General features: G+C 39.4%; 5 protein-coding genes across 6 annotated transcripts in view; all 5 read right to left on the bottom strand.

Moving 5' to 3' along the window:
* Nucleotides 1-2470, bottom strand: part of LOC134811052 (protein phosphatase Slingshot-like) — a 35611-nt gene extending 33141 nt beyond the window's left edge. The window contains exon 1 of one of the 2 annotated variants that reach the window (XM_063817779.1): nt 2272-2470. Coding sequence is in view for 1 of the 2 variants with exons in the window: in XM_063817772.1 (XP_063673842.1) it covers nt 1612-1622 (11 nt within the window). In the remaining variant the exon portion in view is untranslated. Of the gene's footprint in view, nt 1-1611; nt 1783-2271 lie in introns of those variants that run through there. The other variant, XM_063817772.1, reaches the window with a different exon arrangement.
* Nucleotides 2471-5339: 2869 nt separating this feature from the next.
* On the bottom strand, nt 5340-6890 carry LOC134826022 (solute carrier family 22 member 7-like). Its single transcript, XM_063838279.1, has one exon. It carries the CDS (start codon nt 6888-6890, stop codon nt 5340-5342), a length of 1551 nt encoding a protein of 516 aa, XP_063694349.1.
* A 4403-nt stretch (nt 6891-11293) lies between these two features.
* Nucleotides 11294-12286, bottom strand: LOC134826016 (solute carrier family 22 member 7-like). Its single transcript, XM_063838264.1, has one exon. The coding sequence runs from the start codon at nt 12284-12286 to the stop codon at nt 11294-11296; it is 993 nt and encodes a 330-aa protein (XP_063694334.1).
* A 3677-nt stretch (nt 12287-15963) lies between these two features.
* LOC134811074 (solute carrier family 22 member 7-like) lies at nt 15964-18761 on the bottom strand. Its single transcript, XM_063817789.1, has 2 exons — nt 18613-18761; nt 15964-17856 (listed from the first exon to the last, which is right to left on the bottom strand). The coding sequence occupies exon 2, from the start codon at nt 17690-17692 to the stop codon at nt 16316-16318; it is 1377 nt and encodes a 458-aa protein (XP_063673859.1). The 5' UTR covers nt 17693-17856; nt 18613-18761; the 3' UTR covers nt 15964-16315.
* Nucleotides 18762-19341: 580 nt separating this feature from the next.
* On the bottom strand, nt 19342-23021 carry LOC134826009 (nuclease SbcCD subunit C-like). The gene is made up of 3 exons (XM_063838254.1): nt 22541-23021; nt 20108-21997; nt 19342-19971 (listed from the first exon to the last, which is right to left on the bottom strand). The coding sequence occupies exons 1-3, from the start codon at nt 23019-23021 to the stop codon at nt 19865-19867; spliced, it is 2478 nt and encodes an 825-aa protein (XP_063694324.1). The 3' UTR covers nt 19342-19864.
* Between the last annotated feature and the right edge of the window lie 1924 nt (nt 23022-24945).

Raw genomic sequence — 24945 nt, 5'->3', positions numbered from 1 at the left:
CGAATAAATAAAAAAAAGACATCCAGGTTCTAGAATTTTCGTTGTGAGTTTTAATACTTTAATATCGCAAAGGTGTTAACATTTTACGGTTACAACTAGAATCATGATATTTTATCAACAAACTAAGCTTATCATTTAAAAATTGTACTGAAGTTTTAACCCATCGTACTGAAATTAACATATTCTCGAATTTGCACTTACTCACACAAACTGAACAAACTAAAACAATGAATTGACGTATGATCTAGGTTCAGTAGACATTGAGCAAAAGAACGGGAACAGTTCTGCTAAAAGCAGAGATATCATGTTACCTAGCGGCAACAGTAACTCTATATAGTTATTAAAGCAGCACCTGAGCAATCATTCGCTGCGACCGAAATTTGGAGGCGATAAGGCACCCTTCAATAATTAACTTCCACTAGTATAGAGTGCTTAAAATAATAGTGCAACACTTTCATATTACCACAGCCATTCACTTTTTCGTGAGATAAATTAGTGAACGAATTTGCTATTTACAATAGAACAAGGAGAAGGAACGAAACAGGACTCCTGTATAGAGAAAATGACAACAATAACATATTGGATGCTCACATTCTATGATACACGCGGTGCTGCACTATTTGAGGTATAATGAGTTCGCAGAAACACAGCGGGGGGATGAACAATGGTTATTCTTGGCCAATGTTAGTGTGGATATGAGTTGGTTATGTAAGTTTCATATAATAAAATGCGGTAAATTATTGAGTTAATGGTCGTTATTCCCCAGTTTGTTGAGTCTATAGATATTATTATTACACTATTATAACCACCTTATCGGACATAATTGTCACGGACCAAATTTTTCACGGACATAATTATTCACGCTTATAATGACCGCCCAAAAATGTCCAAAACATTGTGAACATTTTTGGTGATTTTTTAATAAGTTTTTTACTCTTTTTCTGAACTCTTATATAAAATGTGACTGAGGCCGAGGAGTGATTATATTTGTCCTAGTATACTAATCAACTAATATAATAATCGGCTTATACACACATATCTACGAATATGTAGGGACACACACACTAAAATTAATGGAAATAATTACCGGACTTCATTATTCACGGACCTTAATGCCACAGACATTATTTTCACGGGCACAATTATTCACGCTAAGGTCTTCAGCGTAAAAATAATGTCCGTGATAATTATGACCGATAAAGTAACTCGAGTCAAATATACTAATGTTATAGAATGTTATAGACAACCACATCGCAGGAAGCGGCGAGGGAGGTGAGGGGGCATCATGGTAGCACAGTCTATTTTCCTACTCCTTTTTGGATTCTTTTTTTTCAAGGACAAGGAGGACAATAATAAAAAGTAAAGGCAAACATTTGGGAAGAAAAGGACAGCAAGGACAAAAGTTAGAACTAAAAAGACAAACAAGAACGAAGACTGAAAAGCCCTTTCACTCTCAAGTCTCAAAGCTTCCATAACCGATAATATGTAATTTAAAAAACATTTCAGTGTAAATGCACAGGAATCTGATATGTATCACTGATAATAATATGTGGATATCCAATACTGTGGAGTAAACGTGCAATTTAAGTTAAGGGTTTCATATTTACTTACACGGGCATCATTTCATCAAATTACGAAGTCCGTATTTCTGATATAGATACAGGAAGTAGAGGTGGAGAGTAGACTGTAGAGTTAAGTAGAGTGAAGTATGTAAACAGAACTAGCAACAAGAAGAGAAATGAGAAACTAATTGAAGCGGTGTACTTTAACAGACTAGAGTGTGAGGAACCTTCTAATCTGGAGGTACTAATTCGGGGTTACAAGATAACCGGGGGATGGGGTAATTACTTTCAGAGTCAGGCGTGAGAAGCGTTGTGAATTAGGCAAGATACTGGACATACTCTTACGAGCAGGTACAATGTCTTGCCACTGATCATACAATAAAATCTAGGAGATGTTGAAATCCTATCCTACGGTTAAAATACTTGAGCAGCACAGTTATTGTCGCAAGCATCAGTAAGTCAGTATAATGTAGGCATTATAAATATTGCTATGTATGATATAATTACATGACACACAACAGGACAGCAGTAGCTAAGAAAATGAGTTTGAAGATACTACGGTTATAAATTCAACTGATCGATCATTTAAGCGGTTTCAGAAGATATTACAGTATATTCACTGATCGATCATTTAAGCGGTTTGTGGATTACGGTATATTCACTGATCGACCATTTAAGAAAGTTTAATTTAGCAATGAAGTGTACAAACCCACGAAGTAACTTCTCCTCTCCCGCTCGAAGAAGGGCAATAGGGGTGGGGTCCTGTATTTGGTGGGAACTGCAGGGGTTGGCTGGGCGAGTATGCAGGTGGTCGGTTTAGAACGAGAAGGGAGCAATATTACTCACTCAAAGAAGAAACATTAACAGGACCATCTACAAAACTGATCATTAATTACAAACCAAATCACAAACATACACATGCAAGCTGGCACGTAATACCATTAAAACGGTGTAGACTGTGTTTATGTGTACAACTAACTAACTAACTAGCTAACTTAGCTAGCTAACTAGGATATGTGCAGTGTACAGATATACCATTTGGTGAGGTAATTCGTATACCTACTTAATGCAGTTCATTATACTTTGTGTTTATATATCGTTATACCTACTTTTGGCCTTAACAGCGTAGATAATGGCAACATGAAGTCTCAAATTCAATTTATATTCGTACGAATAATTGAATTATCATCAGAAAAATAAATTTAAAGAGAAAATTAAGAAATTACAATTAATAATTTAATAAGTGCTATCAGAGAGGTAGCATCTGAATAATATAGTGGTAGAAAGACAGTAGAAATTTGCTGAACGCATCAATGATCATTGTTAAAGTAACAAACAATAGAATAGACGAGCAGAAAGACTGAAATGAAAGCAATTATAACGAACACAATATATATAACACAACTTTACCTACTAGACTAATTTTACTTCCTTAAAAGGTAAACTAATTTAAAATTACTGGTAATGCAATCCAGTCATGAAATGTACCATGGCTGCACAGAATTTCTTACCTGCAGATCATGGTAATACTCGTAGTGCTACAAAACTGCTCTAACTTTAGAATAAGGGTAAGGAACAACATGAACAATTAAAGAAGTCAACTTATATAGGTAAACTAGCTAAGTGAACGTCGTACGGTCGAATAAAGGAACAATGCAGTGAAGGTCATCTCGTACTGCAGTCGTGTCAAAGCAGGCAAAAGTTACGTTTTAACTTAGAAATGTCAATCACGTCAATTATCAGCTGTTAATTGATAATTAATTATACGCATATCAGTCTGCCGGGCTCAGTAATTACCTTGCCATTAGGAGTACACTGGGCTCCTTCAAACATTGACGATATATTGGCTGACTTCCAACAGTAACGAAAACACGGTTTGAGTAAGCTCCAGATTTTGTACCGTGGGATCTGTTAACATTTTCAGGAACTAATACTAGTAGAACTTAAATAAAATTTCGGAAGCGAATGAAATGGAAACCTTTTACCTTGCGAAATGCTAGAACGAGCTGTAAACCACTAGAGGTAGGATGCATGAACCATGAAGCTACACTGAATTAAGCGCATTAACTGTGTAAGGTAGCAAGTTTTATGAAACGTCAGGGTGCCGAACGTAAATAAGTGTTAACATTTTCAAATCTTAAACATATTATGGTAATCGTTCAACGTTTTGTGATGATAATAATATGTATTATGTAATCTAATACAATATGATGCATGTGTTTGTGATTTGCGCTATATTTGGAAGAAACTAAATTGCTATGCTCCATAAACGATTTAATGTCTCTAAATTTTATCTGATAGGCAAACAATTACTGTACATATTACTATATTAGTACGTCTTTTAAAACTTTGCAACTTAAAGGCCCCTATCCAGCTATCCTTCTGAATCCGTGAGAAGGTTAACATATTTTGATACAATATACAGTTATAAAATAGAAGCGTCACAATTTCCACCATTCTTAGCTACTCCCTCTTTGGCCCCTCTTTGCCCAGACATACTGAAATACATGAACGATTCCTAACTTGTATCAAACACATGTCACGACAGATATACGTTAACGTAAGAGCAAATACAGTGGAATCCGGTGTACATAATACACAGAGAAAACTGGAAACAGGTGCCCGTGTTAATGGTGCTAACATGTTGATTGTATCCAGTACATTTAGACGGTACAATCTGTAATACTCACCACAATGCAGCTGATTTGTGTAATGTGCAACCACATCTGACGTCATGTGACCACTGTTCATAAATGTCGATTAAAATTGGTTAACTATCAACTTAATTAAAATTTAATGTTGAAAAAGAAGATTAAAATTGGTTAACTATCAACTTAATTAAAATTTAATGTTGGTTGGGTAGGTTATAAATTGATAATTGGGTAATTACTTGATAACGACAACAAAATATTGGACAAAATGAAATACTTGAAATTTCCGACCATACGTACCTTGTAATAGACCACAGTTGTGCAAATCTTTATCAAAGTCCATAAGATCACGAGGTTTTCATTTTTCGGCCAGATGATTGGCATGATTTGCCTAATTCGTCATGAACCGCCTAATCTTGCTACAAATTGGTGAAAGCCGTAATATCTCTGACGTCGGGTTCGGCAGCTTCAGCAGCCTCGGAAACAGCGGCTCACATTACATTATCAATATCAGAGAGAGAGAGAGAGAGAGAGAGAGTACCGAAGTAATAGCGCTCCCCGTGACATTGTTAGGTTCGTATCTCCTGCTCACTAAAAAATATCATTCAGAATCCATTCAGAATTAACATAGATTCAAGATTAGATGATATAGATTCACAAGCTAGTCATAATTTAATAAATCTGAGTTAGAACGTAGTTTTATGATATGGATGTATGGGTGGATGGATGGATTATGGCGGATTTATTATCTACAATAAGTCCATCCTTTTAAATACACACTGCTATTTTCTAAGTCAAATAAGAATCTCAAGAGGGAGACTCGCTAATATTTTCGATTCTAAAAATAGACATTGTGACAAAAAAAAACAAGTTTGTAGTCAGCAAAAAGTAATCAAAATTTAGCGAATATTTTGATAGCAATATAAGATAGACAGTTGTATAAAATAAAATCTTTAAGGATCAAGTTACAGTTTTAAGGTTGTGGAATAGTTTAAAGGGCCTACAACATAAATGAATAAAAATTAATAAAACATTTTAGTGTTTGTTATTATTTAGGTTGCAACCCTTCAATCTTCTTTAGTAACTTTGACCATAATTTACAACGTTTGGTTTCATCAAGCAAATTCTAATCTTTGATATCTTTGGGGGTTTCGGGAATAGCAACTCCAGTAGTATCAGGCAGGAAGAACGAAACCAAACACCCACAGAAAGCCAAACCGGCAAACAAAGCCAGGGGGACCCTCCTATCAGTAACTCCGTACAGTAGACTTACATAGGGTCCGAGGAAACTGCCAACCCTGGCACTACTGGAACTCAAACACATTATCATGCCACGGTGAGAGGTCGGAGATAGTTCTCCTGTGTACAAATAGACCATGGCGAACGCCGCTGATCCAGATATACTGCCGATTAAACTGGCAACATATTCCAGCGTCCAGGACTCCGAAAACTGCACGTGTACCATGGCTATGAAGTTAAATACAGCTATGCCTCCGAAAAAGAAAATTGTGGCTCCTTTTCTTCCAAGAAGTTTGCAAGCAGTTATCGAAGAAACGTTCCCAATAGATCCTCCTAGCGCACCAAGTAAGTAGCTGGTGTAAAGATTACTCCCAATTTTGCTCCAACCAAAAGTGTATGCAAATCCTATGATTGAGACGAAGAACCAGCATAGCATGCAGAGAAGAGTCCTCTTTAGCATAGCCGGATATCTCTTAAAATCACTGACCTGTTTGAAATAATTTTGCACCCTTTTCTCGTAAATTAGATTTACACCTTCAAAGGAGAAGCGGTTACCAGTAGCCTGGAAAAACGACAACAGACATTTTTTCGCTTCTTTTTCCTCACCTCGGACCAAATGAAACCTAGGGGATTCTGGAAGAGGATTCACGATAAGCATGATAGTGCTGAACGCGCAAATTCCAGCTGTAGCTAGGTATATATGCTGCCATTTGTCAATCAAGTACCCAAGAAGCGCAAAAATAAGAGAGCTTATAGACCAGCCCATTGGGTAGAACCCACTTGCTATGTTCCGGAGGTTTGTAGGGGCAAATTCAATGATCCAACAGTAGGTTCCTGTGTAGCTGATCATCAGACCAAACCCAGACATTATCCTAAATACGAGCAGGGCCTCGTAGTTGGGGGCAACAGCGCTTGCTGCAGTAGCCAGTGTGGTAATAGCACTTCCTAAAAGTGCTCCTTTTTTGCGACCTATCCTATCGAAGATTCCAGTTGAGCATAACAATCCAAAGATTCCACCAAAAAAATATACTCCAGATATTGTAGACAGCTTCGCCTCGTTCTTGCAGTAGATATTCCAGTCCGTTGTGAAAGTCGTCTTTTTTGTGGCCCAATGAAAATCTATCCCAGCAATAAAGTCGTTGTCGCACATCGTCTGTTGAGAGAAGAAGGTTTCTTTGTCGGAAGCTGCTGCATAGAGAGAGGTGCATTTTTTCGAAGAGCATGTCCAGTCTTTATAGGGTATGTTTCCAGTCATCACCGTCATGTCGGTTACAGCACCTGCGTTGAAAACCGTACTGAGTGCGGCCCAGAAGATGAAAGCAAGCCTAAAGTTCAGTTTGTTCACAGTTTTGTCGATAACATCTTCGATTGTGAAAAATTCTTCTTGAAGAGAATCTTTCGGCTTCTCCTTTCCAGTGATGGGCTCGACTGAAGTCATTTTAAGATGTGAGTCAAACGATTAAAGATGACTACAAAAGCTGTTCTCGTCAAGAAATGAAGTGAACATGAAGTGATATCGGTATTTATAGATCTAAATGATAAGAGGGAATCCCGAATCCACCTAAGAATAATGTAGGTTTAAGTTACTACTGTTCCTAATCGAATCTACAACAGTTTAACTTCGAAAACAGCTCATGCTGATAAATCTCCAATCTTTAGAATAATGACCGAAAATCTGTGAATTATTGTAACATTTTTAATGTATTTTCAGCCCGAGTTGTTTGGGCTAATTCGTTAAATGAATGAGACACTGATAAGAAATTAAGATCAAAAGACGCTGATTATAAGACGCTAACCAAGACTAAACATTTGGTAGAACGTGGCTAGCATTGAGGGCCTTTAAATTAACTTTAAGGATGGTTCACAACTAACAACCGTGCTAAATCACTCTACACTCGAAGATCGAAATTCTTCTAAACGGGCCCCCACAAATGAAACCTACTTGTATCGATGTATTTTTGAACGCTGATTCCGAATCACCCCACATGTCATAGGGTAAAAATGCTCCCGGGCGAGATATCGGCGAAAAACTGTCTTGATCCAACAATGATCATGTGACATGACCATATTGTATGGTAAAAATTGGTATAAATTCTCGTAAGGGTTAGGGTTTCAGCATAGTCATACGATTATGAATATGCTTTAGTTAGGGTTTGGGTTAAGGTTTCAGCATATGATTATGAATATAATATGCTTTACTTTTAGTTTCTCGTAAAGAAATGAAGTGAGCATGAAGTAATATCGGTATTTACATGATAAGAGGGAATCCCGAATCCACCTAAGAATAATTTAGGTTTATAAGTTACTACTGTTCCTAATCGAATCTACAACAGTTTAATTTAAATAACAGCTCATGCTGATTGCTGATAAATCTCCAATCTTTAGAATAATGACCGAAAATCTGTGAATTATTGTAACATTTTTAATGTATTTTCAGGCCGAGTTGTTTGGGCTAATTCGTTAAACGAATGAGACGCTGATAAGATCAAAAGAGTAAGACTCTGATAAGACGCTTACCAAGACTAAACATTTGGTGGAACGTGGCTAGCATTGAGGGCCTTTAAATTAGGGATGGTTCACAACTAACAAGCGTGCTAAATCACTCTACACTCGAAGCTCGATATTCTTCTAAACGGCCCCCCAAATAAAACCTACTTGTATCGATGTATTTTTGAACGCTGATTCCGAATCACCCCACATGGCATAGGGTAAAAATGCTCCCGGGGGAGATATCAGCGAAAAATTGTCTTGATCATGTGACAATGTCACTGACATGACCAATGGTCATTGACCATATTGTATTATTGTAAAGAAATTGGTATACAATATACATTCTCGTAGACGTAAGGATTATAGGGTTGCAGCATATGATCATGAACATGCTTTACTTTTAGTTTTAGTTAGAGATTGGGTTAGGGTATCAGCATATGATTATAAATATGCTTTACTTTTAGTTAGGGTTATTTTTTACATTTTTACACTATTGCACTATAAGTATATACTACACTATACTATACTATACTGCTACACTTTTGCCTTTTTTATCTATATACAGGGTGAGTTGAAAATAGTGTGTAGAATGTAAAAATCGATCATTTTTTTTATAAAGGAGCAAATTTAGAAAGGTGAATTGCTATCAGTTCATAAATGTGACAAATTTCATTTTTGCCTCTTATTTGATTCTAACTCATAATTTGGTTGATTTTTGGCAGTTTTCCAAAAATTCGTAAATTCGTCCTACTCCTAATGGGGTTCTCAAATCGAGTGCCCTGAAATCGAGTCTAAAAATCAATCTCCTCCTACATTTTTTGAGCAATCACCCTGAAACTTTTAGGATATGTTCTAGGGATCATTCAGAAGAGATGAGCCAGACATAATTTTGAGAGAGGCCTTTAAAAATATTTTATTCGATTTTGAAAAATCTTAGACCTCGAAAACCATCAAAAAACGATTCTCAGGGCACGCGATCAAAAATTGCATGTAGCAGGACCCCGGCCCAGGGAGCCTGCCTTCAGAGATACGTATACAGATTACAGAATAGTATGGAGAATGACTTCAATTTTCGAAGTTCAACGTTTTTAAATTTTTTTCCTGGGAACCACTTTTATCTTCGCTATATGCATCCAGTTCCAATTCCATGATCATAATATGAGCCTAAAATATTTTAAAAATTTGTAATGCTTTTAAAATCAACAGCCATCTGCCATACCCGGGCAACTTGAGCAGCGTTATATATGGCTAGTCTTGTAGCATAATATGTTAATGTAGGTTATACGCGAAGACGTCGAAATCTTAACGGGGGATACTCGCTTAAAATATTTGTTTCGAATAATACCGTCGACGAATCCAATTCGGTGCGCGTCCTGGTAGGTTATAAACCTACAAGTCCTGGTTGGTTATAATTATAAATATAAACCTACAATCGAAATCTAATAGTAATCGCACCCTGCTTTTACATTTTAGTTTTGGCGGAGTCTTATACTGACTAACTTATTCGACGTTTGTTTCGTGTTGACGCCCCTTCGCATTGGGTACATGGTATATTCTTTAGCTCAATACACGAACTCTAATTATTTGATAAATATTAGCGTTGAAATTAGTACTAACGCTATAAACTTTATTAAAATTAAATGTTGTTGGGTAATTACTTGAAATTGAAGTTGATATTACGACAATTTAAATGTTAAAACCCCCAAAATATTGGACATTAAATTACAAATAAAATACTTGGAATTTCCAGTCGTACGTACCTAATATTTGTGCAGATCTGTATCATGTATCAAAGTCCATAATATCACGAGGATTTCATTTTTCGTGCAGATGATTGTCATGATTTGATTCGTCATGAACCGCCTAATCTTGCTACAAATATGTGAATGTAAGCCGTAATGTATCTGGCGTCGGGATCGGCAGCTTCATAATCATTAGTGAAAGGTAATCAAATGTCATAATTCAAATATGATTGGGAATGTTTACATATTAATAAAATCCAAATTATATTCCGTGGAGACTTTTTTTTTGCAATTAAGAGACTTCTATTAATCTGATTTTTACCAAGTGATTTCTCGAAACTGTATCGGGGGACTAGCTCAAATGGTAGAGCGCTCGCTTAGCATGTGAGAGGTACCGGGATCAATGCCCGGGTTCTCCAGAACTTCTTTTATTGCTTTCAAAACATTCCTAATAAAATTACATTCTTGGTGATAGATAAAGATTTCGTGGAATACCGAACTTGGCCAAAATAGTGCTCCCCGTGACATTGTTAGGTTCGTATCTCCTGCTTACTGAAAAATAGCATTTACAATTCAAATTAACATACATTTCATGATGTGGATTCATATGCTAGTCATAATTTATTAAATCTAAGCTATAACATAGTTTTATGGGTGAATGGATGGACCATGGCGGATTTACTATATACGAAAAGTCAATCCTTTTAACTTTAAGGTAGACACTGTTACTTTTCAAGTCACATAGGAAATCGCAAGAGAGAAACTCGCTGTTATTTACGATTATAAAAAAGACAAAAGTAAAACCAGTCTTATAGTCAGCAAAAAGATAATCAATCTTTAGCGAATATTTTGATAGAGAATTGTATAAAATTAAATCTTTGAGGGTCAAGTTACAGTTTTAAGGTTGTGGAAACGTTTAAAGGGCCTGCAACATAAATGAATAAAAATCAATAAATAATCTTGCCAAAATGATTTTGGTCTTCTTTAATCTTCTTTAGTAACTTTGAACATAATTTACAACGTTTGGTTTCATCCAGCAAATTCTAATCTTTGACATCTTTGGGGGTTTCGGGAATAGCAACTCCAGTAGTATCAGGCAGGAAGAAAGAAGCCAAACACCCACAGAAAGCCAAACCAGCAAACAAAGCCAGGGGGACCCTCCTATCAGTAACTCCGTACAGTAGACTTACATAGGGTCCGAGGAAACTGCCAACCCTGGCACTACTGGAACTCAAACACATTATCATGCCACGGTGAGAGGTCGGAGATAGTTCTCCTGTGTACAAATAGACCATGGCGAACGCCGCTGATCCAGATATACTGCCGATTAAACTGGCAACATATTCCAGCGTCCAGGACTCCGAAAACTGCACGTGTACCATGGCTATGAAGTTAAATACAGCTATGCCTCCGAAAAAGAAAATTGTGGCTCCTTTTCTTCCAAGAAGTTTGCAAGCAGGTATCGAAGAAACGTTCCCAATAGATCCTCCTAGCGCACCAAGTAAGTAGCTGGTGTAAAGATTACTCCCAATTTTGCTCCAACCAAAAGTGTATGCAAATCCTATGATTGAGACGAAGAACCAGCAGAGCATGCAGAGAAGAGTCCTCTTTAGCATAGCCGGATATCTCTTAAAGTCTTAAAATCACTGACCTGTTTGAAATAATTTTGCACCCTTTTCTCGTAAATTAGATTTACACCTTCAAAGGAGAAGCGGTTACCAGTAGCCTGGAAAAACGACAACAGACATTTTTTCGCTTCTTTTTCCTCACCTCGGACCAAATGAAACCTAGGTGATTCTGGAAGAGGATTCACGATAAGCATGATAGTGCTGAACGCGCAAATTCCAGCTGTAGCTAGGTATATATGCTGCCATTTGTCAATCAAGTACCCAAGAAGCGCCAACATAAGAGAGCTTATAGACCAGCCCATTGGGTAGAACCCACTTGCTATGTTCCGGAGGTTTGTGGGGGCAAATTCAATGATCCAACAGTAAGTACCCGTGTAGCTGATCATCAGACCAAACCCAGACATTATCCTAAATACGAGCAGGGCCTCGTAGTTGGGGGCAACAGCGCTTGCTGCAGTAGCCAGTGTGGTAATAGCACTTCCTAAAAGTGCTCCTTTTTTGCGACCTATCCTATCGAAGATTCCAGTTGAGCATAACAATCCAAAGATTCCACCAAAAAAATATACTCCAGATATTGTAGACAGCTTCGCCTCGTTCTTGCAGTAGATATTCCAGTCCGTTGTGAAAGTCGTCTTTTTTGTGGCCCAATGAAAATCTATCCCAGCAATAAAGTCGTTGTCGCACATCGTCTGTTGAGAGAAGAAGGTTTCTTTGTCGGAAGCTGCTGCATAGAGAGAGGTGCATTTTTTCGAAGAGCATGTCCAGTCTTTAAAGGGTATGTTTCCAGTCATCACCGTCATGTCGGTTACAGCACCTGCGTTGAAAACCGTACTGAGTGCGGCCCAGAAGATGAAAGCAAGCCTAAAGTTCAGTTTGTTCACAGTTTTGTCGATAACATCTTCGATTGTGAAAAATTCTTCTTGAAGAGAATCTTTCGGCTTCTCCTTTCCAGTGATGGGCTCGACTGAAGTCATTTTAAGATGTGAGTCAAACGATTAAAGATGACTACAAAAGCTGTTCTCGTCAAGAAATGAAGTGAACATGAAGTGATATCGGTATTTATAGATCTAAATGAGAAGAGGGAATCCCGAATCCACCTAAGAATAATTTAGGTTTAAGTTACTACTGTTCCTAATCCAATCTACAACAGTTTAACTTCGAAAACAGCTCATGCTGATAAATCTCCAATCTTTAGAATAATGACCGAAAATCTGTGAATTATTGTAACATTTTTAATGTATTTTCAGCCCGAGTTGTTTGGGCTAATTCGTTAAATGAATGAGACACTGATAAGAAATTAAGATCAAAAGACGCTGATTATAAGACGCTAACCAAGACTAAACATTTGGTAGAACGTGGCTAGCATTGAGGGCCTTTAAATTAGGGATGGTTCACAACTAACAACCGTGCTAAATCACTCTACACTCGAAGATCGAAATTCTTCTAAACGGGCCCCCACAAATGAAACCTACTTGTATCGATGTATTTTTGAACGCTGATTCCGAATCACCCCACATGTCATAGGGTAAAAATGCTCCCGGGCGAGATATCGGCGAAAAACTGTCTTGATCCAACAATGATCATGTGACATGACCATATTGTATGGTAAAAATTGGTATAAATTCTCGTAAGGGTTATAGGGTTTCAGCATAGTCATACGATTATGAATATGCTTTAGTTAGGGTTTGGGTTAAGGTTTCAGCATATGATTATGAATATAATATGCTTTACTTTTAGTTTCTCGTAAAGAAATGAAGTGAGCATGAAGTAATATCGGTATTTACATGATAAGAGGGAATCCCGAATCCACCTAAGAATAATTTAGGTTTATAAGTTACTACTGTTCCTAATCGAATCTACAACAGTTTAATTTAAATAACAGCTCATGCTGATTGCTGATAAATCTCCAATCTTTAGAATAATGACCGAAAATCTGTGAATTATTGTAACATTTTTAATGTATTTTCAGGCCGAGTTGTTTGGGCTAATTCGTTAAACGAATGAGACGCTGATAAGATCAAAAGAGTAAGACTCTGATAAGACGCTTACCAAGACTAAACATTTGGTGGAACGTGGCTAGCATTGAGGGCCTTTAAATTAGGGATGGTTCACAACTAACAAGCGTGCTAAATCACTCTACACTCGAAGCTCGATATTCTTCTAAACGGCCCCCACAAATAAAACCTACTTGTATCGATGTATTTTTGAACGCTGATTCCGAATCACCCCACATGGCATAGGGTAAAAATGCTCCCGGGGGAGATATCAGCGAAAAATTGTCTTGATCATGTGACAATGTCACTGACATGACTATATTGTATTATTGTAAAGAAATTGGTATACAATATACATTCTCGTAGACGTAAGGGTTATACTTATAGGGTTGCAGCATATGATCATGAACATGCTTTACTTTTAGTTTTAGTTAGAGATTGGGTTAGGGTATCAGCATATGATTATAAATATGCTTTACTTTTAGTTAGGGTTAGGGTTGGCCTTAGGGTTTTAGCATATGATTAAGAATTTACTTCAATTTTAGTTAGGGTTAGGGTTGGATAATTGCCAGATCAGAGGGTTGTTAATGTTTTCAATATTGTCACTCAGGGCCACCTAGAGAACGTGTTAAAGTAGACCACGTCACACATGATAGTCAAGTGCAAAGTGATTAATTAATTTATTTTTTACATTTTTACACTATTGCACTATAAGTATATACTACACTATACTATACTATACTGCTACACTTTTGCCTTTTTTATCTATATACAGGGTGAGTTGAAAATAGTGTGTAGAATGTAAAAATCGATCATTTTTTTTATAAAGGAGCAAATTTTGAAAGGTGAATTGCTATCAGTTCATAAATGTGACAAATTTCATTTTTGCCTCTTATTTGATTCTAACTCATAATTTGGTTGATTTTTGGCAGTTTTCCAAAAATTCGTAAATTCGTCCTACTCCTAATGGGGTTCTCAAATCGAGTGCCCTGAAATCGAGTCTAAAAATCAATCTCCTCCTACATTTTTTGAGCAATCACCCTGAAACTTTTAGGATATGTTCTAGGGATCATTCAGAAGAGATGAGCCAGACATAATTTTGAGAGAGGCCTTTAAAAATATTTTATTCGATTTTGAAAAATCTTAGACCTCGAAAAACCATCAAAAAACGATTCTCAGGGCACGCGATCAAAAATTGCATGTAGCAGGACCCCGGCCCAGGGAGCCTGCCTTCAGAGATACGTATAACTATACAGATTACAGAATAGTATGGAGAATGACTTCAATTTTCGAAGTTCAACGTTTTTAAATTTTTTTCCTGGGAACCACTTTTATCTTCGCTATATGCATCCAGTTCCAATTCCATGATCATAATATGAGCCTAAAATATTTTAAAAATTTGTAATGCTTTTAAAATCAACAGCCATCTGCCATACCCGGGCAACTTGAGCAGCGTTATATATGGCTAGTCTTGTAGCATAGTATGTTAATGTAGGTTATACGCGAAGACGTCGAAATCTTAACGGGGGATACTCGCTTAAAATATTTGTTTCGTATAATACCGTCGACGAGTCCAATTCGGTGCGCGTCCTGGTAGGTTATAAACCTACAAGTCCTGGTTGGTTATAATTATAAATATAAACCTACAATCGAAATCTAATAGTAATCGCACCCTGCTTTTACATTTTAGTTTTGGCGGAGTCTTATACTGACTAACTTATTCGACGTTTGTTTCGTGTTGACGCCCCTTCGCATTGGGTACATGGTATATTCTTTAGCTCAATACACGAACTCTAATTATTTGATAAATATTAGCGTTGAAATTAGTACTAACGCTATAAACTTTATTAAAATTAAATGTTGTTGGGTAATTACTTGAAATTGAAGTTGATATTACGACAATTTAAATGTTAAAACCCCCAAAATATTGGACATTAAATTACAAATAAAATACTTGGAATTTCCAGTCGTACGTACCTAATATTTGTGCAGATCTGTATCATGTATCAAAGTCCATAATATCACGAAGATTTCATTTTTCGTGCAGATGATTGTCATGATTTGATTCGTCATGAACCGCCTAATCTTGCTACAAATATGTGAATGTAAGCCGTAATGTATCTGGCGTCGGGATCGGCAGCTTCATAATCATTAGTGAAAGGTAATCAAATGTCATAATTCAAATATGATTGGGAATGTTTACATATTAATAAAATCCAAATTATATTCCGTGGAGACTTTTTTTTGCAATTAAGAGACTTCTATTAATTTGATTTTTACCAAGTGATTTCTCGAAACTGTATCGGGGGACTAGCTCAAATGGTAGAGCGCTCGCTTAGCATGTGAGAGGTACCGGGATCAATGCCCGGGTTCTCCAGAACTTCTTTTATTGCTTTCAAAACATTCCTAATAAAATTACATTCTTGGTGATAGATAAAGATTTCGTGGAATACCGAACTTGGCCAAAATAGTGCTCCCCGTGACATTGTTAGGTTCGTATCTCCTGCTTACTGAAAAATAGCATTTACAATTCAAATTAACATACATGATACATTTCATGATGTGGATTCATATGCTAGTCATAATTTATTAAATCTAAGCTATAACATAGTTTTATGGGTGAATGGATGGACCATGGCGGATTTATTATATACGAAAAGTCAATCCTTTTAACTTTAAGGTAGACACTGTTACTTTTCAAGTCACATAGGAAATCGCAAGAGAGAAACTCGCTGTTATTTACGATTATAAAAAAAGACAAAAGTAAAACCAGTCTTATAGTCAGCAAAAAGATAATCAATACTTAGCGAATATTTTGATAGAGAATTGTATAAAATTAAATCTTTGAGGGTCAAGTTACAGTTTTAAGGTTGTGGAAACGTTTAAAGGGCCTGCAACATAAATGAATAAAAATCAATAAATAATCTTGCCAAAATGATTTTGGTCTTCTTTAATCTTCTTTAGTAACTTTGAACATAATTTACAACGTTTGGTTTCATCCAGCAAATTCTAATCTTTGACATCTTTGGGGGTTTCGGGAATAGCAACTCCAGTAGTATCAGGCAGGAAGAAAGAAGCCAAACACCCACAGAAAGCCAAACCAGCAAACAAAGCCAGGGGGACCCTCCTATCACTAACTCCGTACAGTAGACTTACATAGGGTCCGAGGAAACTGCCGACCCTGGCACTACTGGAACTCAAACACATTATCATGCCACGGTGAGAGGTCGGAGATAGTTCTCCTGTGTACAAATAGACCATGGCGAACGCCGCTGATCCAGATATACTGCCGAGTAAACTGGCAACATATTCCAGCGTCCAGGACTCTGAAAACTGTACGTGTACCATGGCTATGAAGTTGAATACAGCTATGCCTCCGAAAAAGAAGATTGTAGCTCCTTTTCTTCCAAGAAGTTTGCAAGCAGGTATCGAAGAAACGTTCCCAATAGATCCTCCTAGCGCACCAAGTAAGTAGCTGGTGTAAAGATTGCTCCCAATTTTGCTCCAACCAAAAGTGTATGCAAATCCTATGATTGAGACGAAGAACCAGCAGAGCATACAGAGAAGAGTCCTTTTTAGCATGGCTGGATATCTCTTAAAATCACTGACCTGTTTGAAATAATTTTGCACCCTTTTCTCGTAAATTAGATTTACACCTTCAAAGGAGAAGCGGTTACCAGTAGCCTGGAAAAAGGACAACAGACATTTTTTAGCTTCTTTTTCCTCACCTCGGACCAAATGAAACCTAGGGGATTCTGGAAGAGGATTCACGATAAACATGATAGTGCAGAACGCGCAAATTCCAGCGGCAGCTAGGTAAACATGCTGCCATTTGTCAATCAAGTACCCAAGAAGCGCCAACATAAGAGAGCTTATAGACCAACCCATGGGGTAGAACCCACTTGCTATGTTCCGGAGGTTTGTGGGGGCAAATTCAATGATCCAACAGTAACTTCCCGTGTAGTTGATCATCAGGCCAAACCCAGACATTATCCTAAATACGAGCAGAGCCTCGTAGTTGGGGGCAACAGCGCTTGCTGCAGTAGCCAGTGTGGTAATAGCACTTCCTAAAAGTGCTCCTTTCTTGCGACCTATCCTATCGAAGATTCCAGTTGAGCATAACAATCCAAAGATTCCACCAAAAAAATATACTCCAGATATTGTAGACAACTTCGCCTCGTTCTTGCAGTAGATATTCCAGTCCGTTGTGAAAGTCGTCTTTTTTGTGGCCCAATCAAAATCTATTCCAGCGATAAAGTCATTGTCGCACATTGTCCGTTCAGTGAAGAAGTTTTCTTTGTCGGAAGCTGCTGCATATAGAGAGGTGCATTTTTTCGAAGAGCATGTCCAGTCTTTATAGGGTATGTTTCCAGTCATCACTGTCATGTTGGTTACAACACCTGCGTTGAAAACCGTACTGAGTGCGACCCAGTAGATGAAAGCAAGCCTAAAGTTCAGTCTTTTCACAGTTTTGTCGATAACATCTTCGATAGTTAAAAATTCTTCTTGAAGAGAATCTTTCGGCTTCTCCTTTCCAGTGATGGGTTCGACTGAAGTCATTTTAAGATGTGAGTCAAACGATTAAAGAGAACTAAAAAAGCTGTTCTCGTAAAAAAATGAAGTGAACATGAGGTGATATCGGTATTTACAGACCTAAATGATAAGAGGAAATCCCGGATCCACCTAAGAATAATTCAGGTTTAGGTTACTACTGTTCCTGATCGAATCAACAACAGTTTAAACTTTAAAATTTACTGGGCCTGGCGCTCAGCCTGACATTCCACCGAATCTCTATTTTATGTACATAATACTAATAACCTAGGGTCCCCAGTGGGGACCGCTCACCCAGGCCCAGGTAATTTAACTTTAAGTTCATCAACAGTTCCTGCTGATAAAATTAAATCTCCAATTTTTAGAGTAATTACCGAAACTCTGTGGATTCTTGTAACATTTTTAACCCCGAGGTGGCTGGGTTAACTGAATGAGACGCTGATAAGATCATTTTAACCAAGACTCAAAATTTGGTGGACTGGACCGTGGCCGGTGTCATGTGGAGGGCCTTTGGCTTTAAATTAGGGGTCATTCATATATTATGTTAAACGAGCGTGCTAATTAATCACTCTACACTCGAAGTTCAAATATTTTCTAAATGGGCCCCCGACAATTGCAAGTTGAAACCAACTTGAATCGATGTATATTATTTTTATTTTATAAGCCAAAGTTAAAACGGCAATCTGAAAGTAAAACCCCCAAAATATTACAAATAAAATACAAATAAAATACTTGGAATTTCAAGTCGTACGTACCTTATAGTTATAATAGATCATGATATAGTTGTGTAGATCTTTATCAAAGTCCATAAGATCAAGAGGATTTCATTTTTCGTTCAGCATACTGACGATTGGCAGATTGGCATGATTTGATTCGTCATGAACCGCCTAATCTTGCTACAAATGATGAATGTAAAAGTGGTATAATCATTATCAATCGTGAAAAAAATTTTCTGTGTCATAATGATTATGAAGGTCATAGGAACATTGATTATTGTATTACAGTTTAAGTTTCCAAATGTAACTGTCATGAAGATGTAACTTGAAGCTATATTATAGTATTAGCGATCGGTTTCACTTATTAGCTCGGTATCATCTAGTTATGTACATCTTCATCACAGTTAGAGTCTGTAATGTGGAAAGTTTAAGAGCTGTTTATATTTATTCACACTTTAACTTTAAAGGTAACATGATCGAAATCCAACGTTTCAAAATCTGAAGCCTTATCTCGCTCTAAGTCTAGGAATTAAATAATTTTACGATGCAATTAGTCTTGAGGGTTTTAAGAAAACCAAATGCTTAAATGTGAAGTCAATCCTGAAATCATCATGTTGGATTTCGAAAACGTTTAGGAATTTCAGATATTTTGTGATGTTACATTTTTAAAATGAAAATTGTTTGACCTTTTTGATAAGTTACATGATTTGGATCCGGTAGTGGTCCGATGATTCCTCAGTCAGCAAAGGAAAATAAAAACCGCCAATGTGTATAAAATATCAAAGTAAATGATAAAACTCATAGAGAAGAATTGGTATAATAATTAACATTTTAATACCAAATGTCTGGATAAGGATTCACGTGATAAGCCAAAGCTTCTGCCTCCTAGGATCAATATATGTATTATCAAACTGAACGATTCACGCTATCATAGGACGTATCAGCTCTTATCAAAAGTTTCACTGAAACTAAAAAGACTTGACAAACAATAATTTTAGACAAGCCTCAGATTAGGCTACATTTCAAACACAAAACATAGCAAAATCAATTTCCATATGCGGTGTCGCACAGATTTTATGCTTTCATTCCACTACAAGCGATTATTCAAGCCCTTCAAGATCATCCTTAACATTGAATTAAAAGTTCAAAAATATATGAACCCAAAATATTCGTGACATGATTAAAGTTCAGCATGGAGCGTAAACAGCTGTCAATGGTAGCAACCCTCGGGGTACGTTGAATAAATTAATCAAAATTATCATCTTCGATGATTAAACTCGATGGTATCACTCTAAAACTTGAAGGTAGGGAAGGATTCTATGTCATCTGCCCCTCCGTACATTTTCTTGATCCTATCCAGCTCGGTTTGGTGAGCGGCTAATATCTCTGGTGTCAATCCTGTGATAGAATTTGGTTAAAAACTGATCAATCTAGAATAAGTATAATTTATCGTGATCAATATTATCGGATGAATTGAAATAAGAATGTTATTACAGCTACATAAGAGTTGCATTATTTGACGGGGAATGAGTACCTGGTAAAGACTCCGCGCTCGCCGCCTCAGTGGTGAATTCTTTAAGTAATTCGATAAACGCATCCTTGACGGGGTCTACGCTGGCGACTTCGGCAGCGGCCTCAGGTTCGGCAGCGGCCTCAGGTTCGGCAGCGGCCTCAGGTTCGGCAGTGGCCTCAGGTTCGGCAGCGGCCTCAGGTTCGGCAACTTCAGCAGCAGCCTCGGGTTCGGCAGCTTCAGCAGCAGCGGCCTCGAGAGCAGCGGCCTCGATAGCAGCGGCTTCGGCAGCAGCTTCGGCAGCAGCAGCTTCGGCAGCAGCGGCTTCGGCAGCAGCAACCTCGAGAGCTGCAGCTTCGGCAGCAGCGGCTTCAACAGCAGCAGCCTCGGCAGCAGCAGCTTCAACAGCAGCAGCCTCGGCAGCAGCAGCTTCAACAGCAGCAGCTTCGGCAGCAGCAGCTTCGGCAGCAGCAGCTTCGGCAGCAGCAGCTTCGGCAGCAGCAGCTTCGGCAGCAGCAGCTTCGGCAGCAGCAGCTTCGGCAGCAGCAGCTTCGGCAGCAGCAGCTTCGGCAGCAGCAGCTTCGGCAGCAGCAGCTTCGGCAGCAGCAGCTTCGGCAGCAGCAGCCTCGGCAGCAGCAGCTTCGGCAGCAGCGGCTTCAGCAGCAGCAGCTTCAGCAGCAGCAGCTTCGGCAGCAGCGGCTTCAGCAGCAGCAGCTTCGGCAGCAGCGGCTTCAGCAGCAGCAGCTTCGGCAGCAGCGGCTTCAGCAGCAGCGGCTTCAGCAGCAGCAGCTTCGGCAGCAGCGGCTTCAGCAGCAGCAGCTTCGGCAGCAGCGGCTTCAGCAGCAGCAGCTTCGGCAGCAGCAGCTTCGGCAGCAGCGGCTTCAGCAGCAGCGGCTTCGGCAGCAGCGGCTTCAGCAGCAGCGGCTTCGGAAGCAGCAGCTTCGGCAGCAGCAGCCTCGAGAGCTGCAGCTTCGGCAGCTGCGGCTTCAGCAGCAGCAGCCTCGAGAGCTGCAGCTTCGGCAGCAGTGGCCTCGAGAGCTGCAGCTTCGGCAGCAGCGGCCTCGAGAGCAGCAGCTTCGGCAGCAGCGGCTTCGGCAGCAGCAGCTTCGGCAGCAGCAGCTTCGGCAGCAGCGGCTTCGGCAGCTGCGGCAGCTGCGGCTTCGGCAGCAGCGGCTTCGGCAGCAGCGGCTTCGGCAGCAGCGGCTTCGGCAGCAGCGGCTTCGGCAGCAGCGGCTTCGGCAGCAGCAGCTTCGGCAGCAGCAGCTTCGGCAGCAGCAGCTTCGGCAGCAGCGGCTTCGGCAGCAGCGGCTTCGGCAGCAGCAGCTTCGGCAGCAGCAGCTTCGGCAGCAGCAGCTTCGGCAGCAGCAGCCTCGAGAGCTGCAGCTTCGGCAGCAGCGGCTTCAGCAGCAGCAGCCTCGAAAGCAGCGGCCTCGAGAGCAGCGGCTTCGGCAGCAGCGGCTTCGGCAGCAGCGGCTTCGGCAGCAGCGGCTTCGGCAGCAGCGGCTTCGGCAGCAGCGGCTTCGGCAGCAGCGGCTTCGGCAGCAGCGGCTTCGGCAGCAGCGGCTTCGGCAGCAGCGGCTTCGGCAGCAGCGGCTTCGGCAGCAGCGGTTTCGGCAGCAGCGGCTTCGGCAGCAGCGGCTTCGGCAGCAGCGGCTTCGGCAGCAGCGGCTTCGGCAGCGGCAGCTTCGGCAGCGGCGGCTTCAGCTGCAGCGGCTTCTGCGACTTCTACTTCTTTTGCTTCCACAGCCTCTGTCTTTACTTTGTCCATGACTTCTTGTACAGAAGAACTACTCTTGCCTTTCTTTCCTTTTCTTCCCTTTTTCTTTTTTCCTCCATCAGAGAGATTTCGTGGAGTACCGAACTTGGCCAAAATAGTGCTCCCCGTGACATTGTTAGGTTCGTATCCCCTGCTCACTGAAAAACAGGCATTCAGAATCCAAATTAACATAGAATTGATTATGTGGATTCATAAGCTAGTCATAATTTAATAAATCTAAGCTAGAGAACGTAGTTTTTTTGGGTGAATGGATGGACCATGGCGAATTTACTATATAATACGAAATGTCAATCCTTTTAAGGTAGACACTGTTACTTTTCAAGTCACATAGGAAATCACAAGAGAGAAACTCGCTGATATTTTCGATTATTTAAAAAAATACATTGGGACAATTTATAGTCAGCAAAAGATAATCAAAATTTAGCAAATAGCAATATAATATTGAGAATTGTATAAATCTTTGAGAATCAGGCAATAGTTTTACGTTTGCGGGCCTGCATCATGAATATAAATCATTGTGGTGTTATGCAAACACTTTAATCTTCTTTAGTAACATAATTTACAACGTTCGGTTTCATCGAGCTAATTCTAATCTTTGACATCTTTGGGGGTTTCTGGAATAGCAACTCCAGTAGTATCAGGCAGGAAGAAAGAAGCCAAACACCCACAGAAAGCCAAACCGGCGAACAAAGCCAGGGGGACCCTCCTATCAGTAACTCCGTACAGTAGACTTACGTAGGGTCCGAGGAAACTGCCGACTCTGGCACTACTGGAACTCAAACACATTATCATGCCACGGTGAGAGGTCGGAGATAGTTCTCCTGTGTACAAATAGACCATGGCAAACGCCGCTGTCCCAGATACACTGCCGAGTAAACTGGCAACATGTTCCAGCGTCCAGGACTCCGAAAACTTCACGTCTAACATGGCTATGAAGTTAAATACAGCTATGCCTCCGAAAAGGAAGATTGTGGCTCGTTTTCTTCCAAGAAGTTTGCAAACAGGAATCGAGGAAACGTAGCCAATAGCTCCTCCTAGCGCACCAAAGAAGTAGCTGGTGTAAAGATTGCTCCCAATTTTGCTCCAACCAAAAGTGTACCCATATCCTATCATGGACACGAAGAACCAGCAAAGCATGGAGAGTAGAGCTCTTTTTAGCATAGCCGGATATCTCTTAAAATCACTGACCTGTTTGAAATAATTTTGCACCCTTTTCTCGTAAATTAGATTTACACCTTCAAAGGAGAAGCGGTTACCAGTAGCACGGAAAAACGACAACAGACATTTTTTCGCTTCTTTTTCCTCACCTCGGACCAAATGAAACCTAGGGGATTCTGGAAGAGGATTCACGATAAACATGATAGTGCTGAACGCGCAAATTCCAGCTGCAGCAAGGTAAACATGCTGCCATTTGTCAATCAAGTACCCAAGTAGCACCAAAATGAGGTAGCTTATCGACCAGCCAGTGTTGTAGAAACCACTAGCTATGTTCCGGAGGTTTGTTGGGGCAAATTCAATGATCCAACAGTAAGTACCCGTGTAGCTGATCATCAGGCCAAACCCAGACATTATCCTAAATACTAGCAGGGCCTCGTAGTTGGGGGCAACAGCGCTTGCTGCAGTAGCCAGTGTGGTAATAGCACTTCCTAAAAGTGCTCCTTTCTTGCGACCTATCCTATCGAAGATTCCAGTTGAGCATAACAATCCAAAGATTCCGCCAAAAAAATATACTCCAGATATTGTAGACAACTTCGCCTCGTTCTTGCAGTAGATATTCCAGTCCGTTGTGAAAGTCGTCTTTTTTGTGGCCCAATCAAAATCTATTCCAGCGATAAAGTCATTGTCGCACATTGTCCGTTCAGTGAAGAAGTTTTCTTTGTCGGAAGCTGCTGCATATAGAGAGGTGCATTTTTTCGAAGAGCATGTCCAGTCTTTATAGGGTATGTTTCCAGTCATCACTGTCATGTTGGTTACAACACCTGCGTTGAAAACCGTACTGAGTGCGACCCAGTAGATGAAAGCAAGCCTAAAGTTCAGTCTTTTCACAGTTTTGTCGATAACATCTTCGATAGTTAAAAATTCTTCTTGAAGAGAATCTTTCGGCTTCTCCTTTCCAGTGATGGGTTCGACTGAAGTCATTTTAAGATGTGAGTCAAACGATTAAAGAGAACTAAAAAAGCTGTTCTCGTAAAAAAATGAAGTGAACATGAGGTGATATCGGTATTTACCTAAATGATAAGAGGAAATCCCGGATCCACCTAAGAATAATTCAGGTTTAGGTTACTACTGTTCCTGATCGAATCAACAACAGTTTAAACTTTAAAATTTACTGGGCCTGGCGCTCAGCCTGACATTCCACCGAATCTCTATTTTATGTACATAATACTAATAACCTAGGGTCCCCAGTGGGGACTCCTCACCCAGGCCCAGGTAATTTAACTTCAAGTTCATCAACAGTTCCTGCTGATAAAATTAAATCTCCAATTTTTAGAGTAATTACCGAAACTCTGTGGATTCTTGTAACATTTTTAACCCCGAGGTGGCTGGGTTAACTGAATGAGACGCTGATAAGATCATTTTAACCAAGACTCAAAATTTGGTGGACTGGACCGTGGCCGGTGTCATGTGGAGGGCCTTTGGCTTTAAATTAGGGGTCATTCATATATTATGTTAAACGAGCGTGCTAATTAATCACTCTACACTCGAAGTTCAAATATTTTCTAAATGGGCCCCCGACAATTGTAAGTTGAAACCAACTTGAATCGATGTATATTATTTTTATTTTATAAGCCAAAGTTAAAACGGCAATCTGAAAGTAAAACCCCCAAAATATTGGACATTGAATTACAAATAAAATACTTGGAATTTCAAGTCGTACGTACCTTATAGTTATAATAGATCATGATATAGTTGTGTAGATCTTTATCAAAGTCCATAAGATCAAGAGGATTTCATTTTTCGTTCAGCATACTGACGATTGGCAGATTGGCATGATTTGATTCGTCATGAACCGCCTAATCTTGCTACAAATGATGAATGTAAAAGTGGTATAATCATTATCAATCGTGAAAAAAAATTTCTGTGT

This window comes from Bolinopsis microptera, chromosome 1 (genome assembly GCF_026151205.1).
Source record: "Bolinopsis microptera isolate Bmic1 chromosome 1, MBARI_Bmic_1.0, whole genome shotgun sequence".
NCBI lineage: Eukaryota > Metazoa > Ctenophora > Tentaculata > Lobata > Bolinopsidae > Bolinopsis > Bolinopsis microptera.
This window is presented reverse-complemented; position numbering and strand designations above follow the sequence as displayed.

Bases quoted from the DNA above. Each gene is read 5' to 3' on its own strand.
- LOC134826016 (XM_063838264.1), bottom strand. From the start codon at position 12,286: ATGACTTCAGTCGAGCCCATCACTGGAAAGGAGAAGCCGAAAGATTCT.
- LOC134826022 (XM_063838279.1), bottom strand. From the start codon at position 6,890: ATGACTTCAGTCGAGCCCATCACTGGAAAGGAGAAGCCGAAAGATTCT.
- LOC134826009 (XM_063838254.1), bottom strand. From the start codon at position 23,021: ATGCTAAAAAGAGCTCTACTCTCCATGCTTTGCTGGTTCTTCGTGTCC. The intron at 21,998-22,540 runs GTTTGGCTTTCT...CCTGTTTTTCAG, and splicing joins CCCCCTGGCTTTGTTCGCCG to TGAGCAGGGGATACGAACCT. The intron at 19,972-20,107 runs GTACTCATTCCC...ATTCTATCACAG, and splicing joins GAGCGCGGAGTCTTTACCAG to GATTGACACCAGAGATATTA.
- LOC134811074 (XM_063817789.1), bottom strand. From the start codon at position 17,692: ATGACAGTGATGACTGGAAACATACCCTATAAAGACTGGACATGCTCT.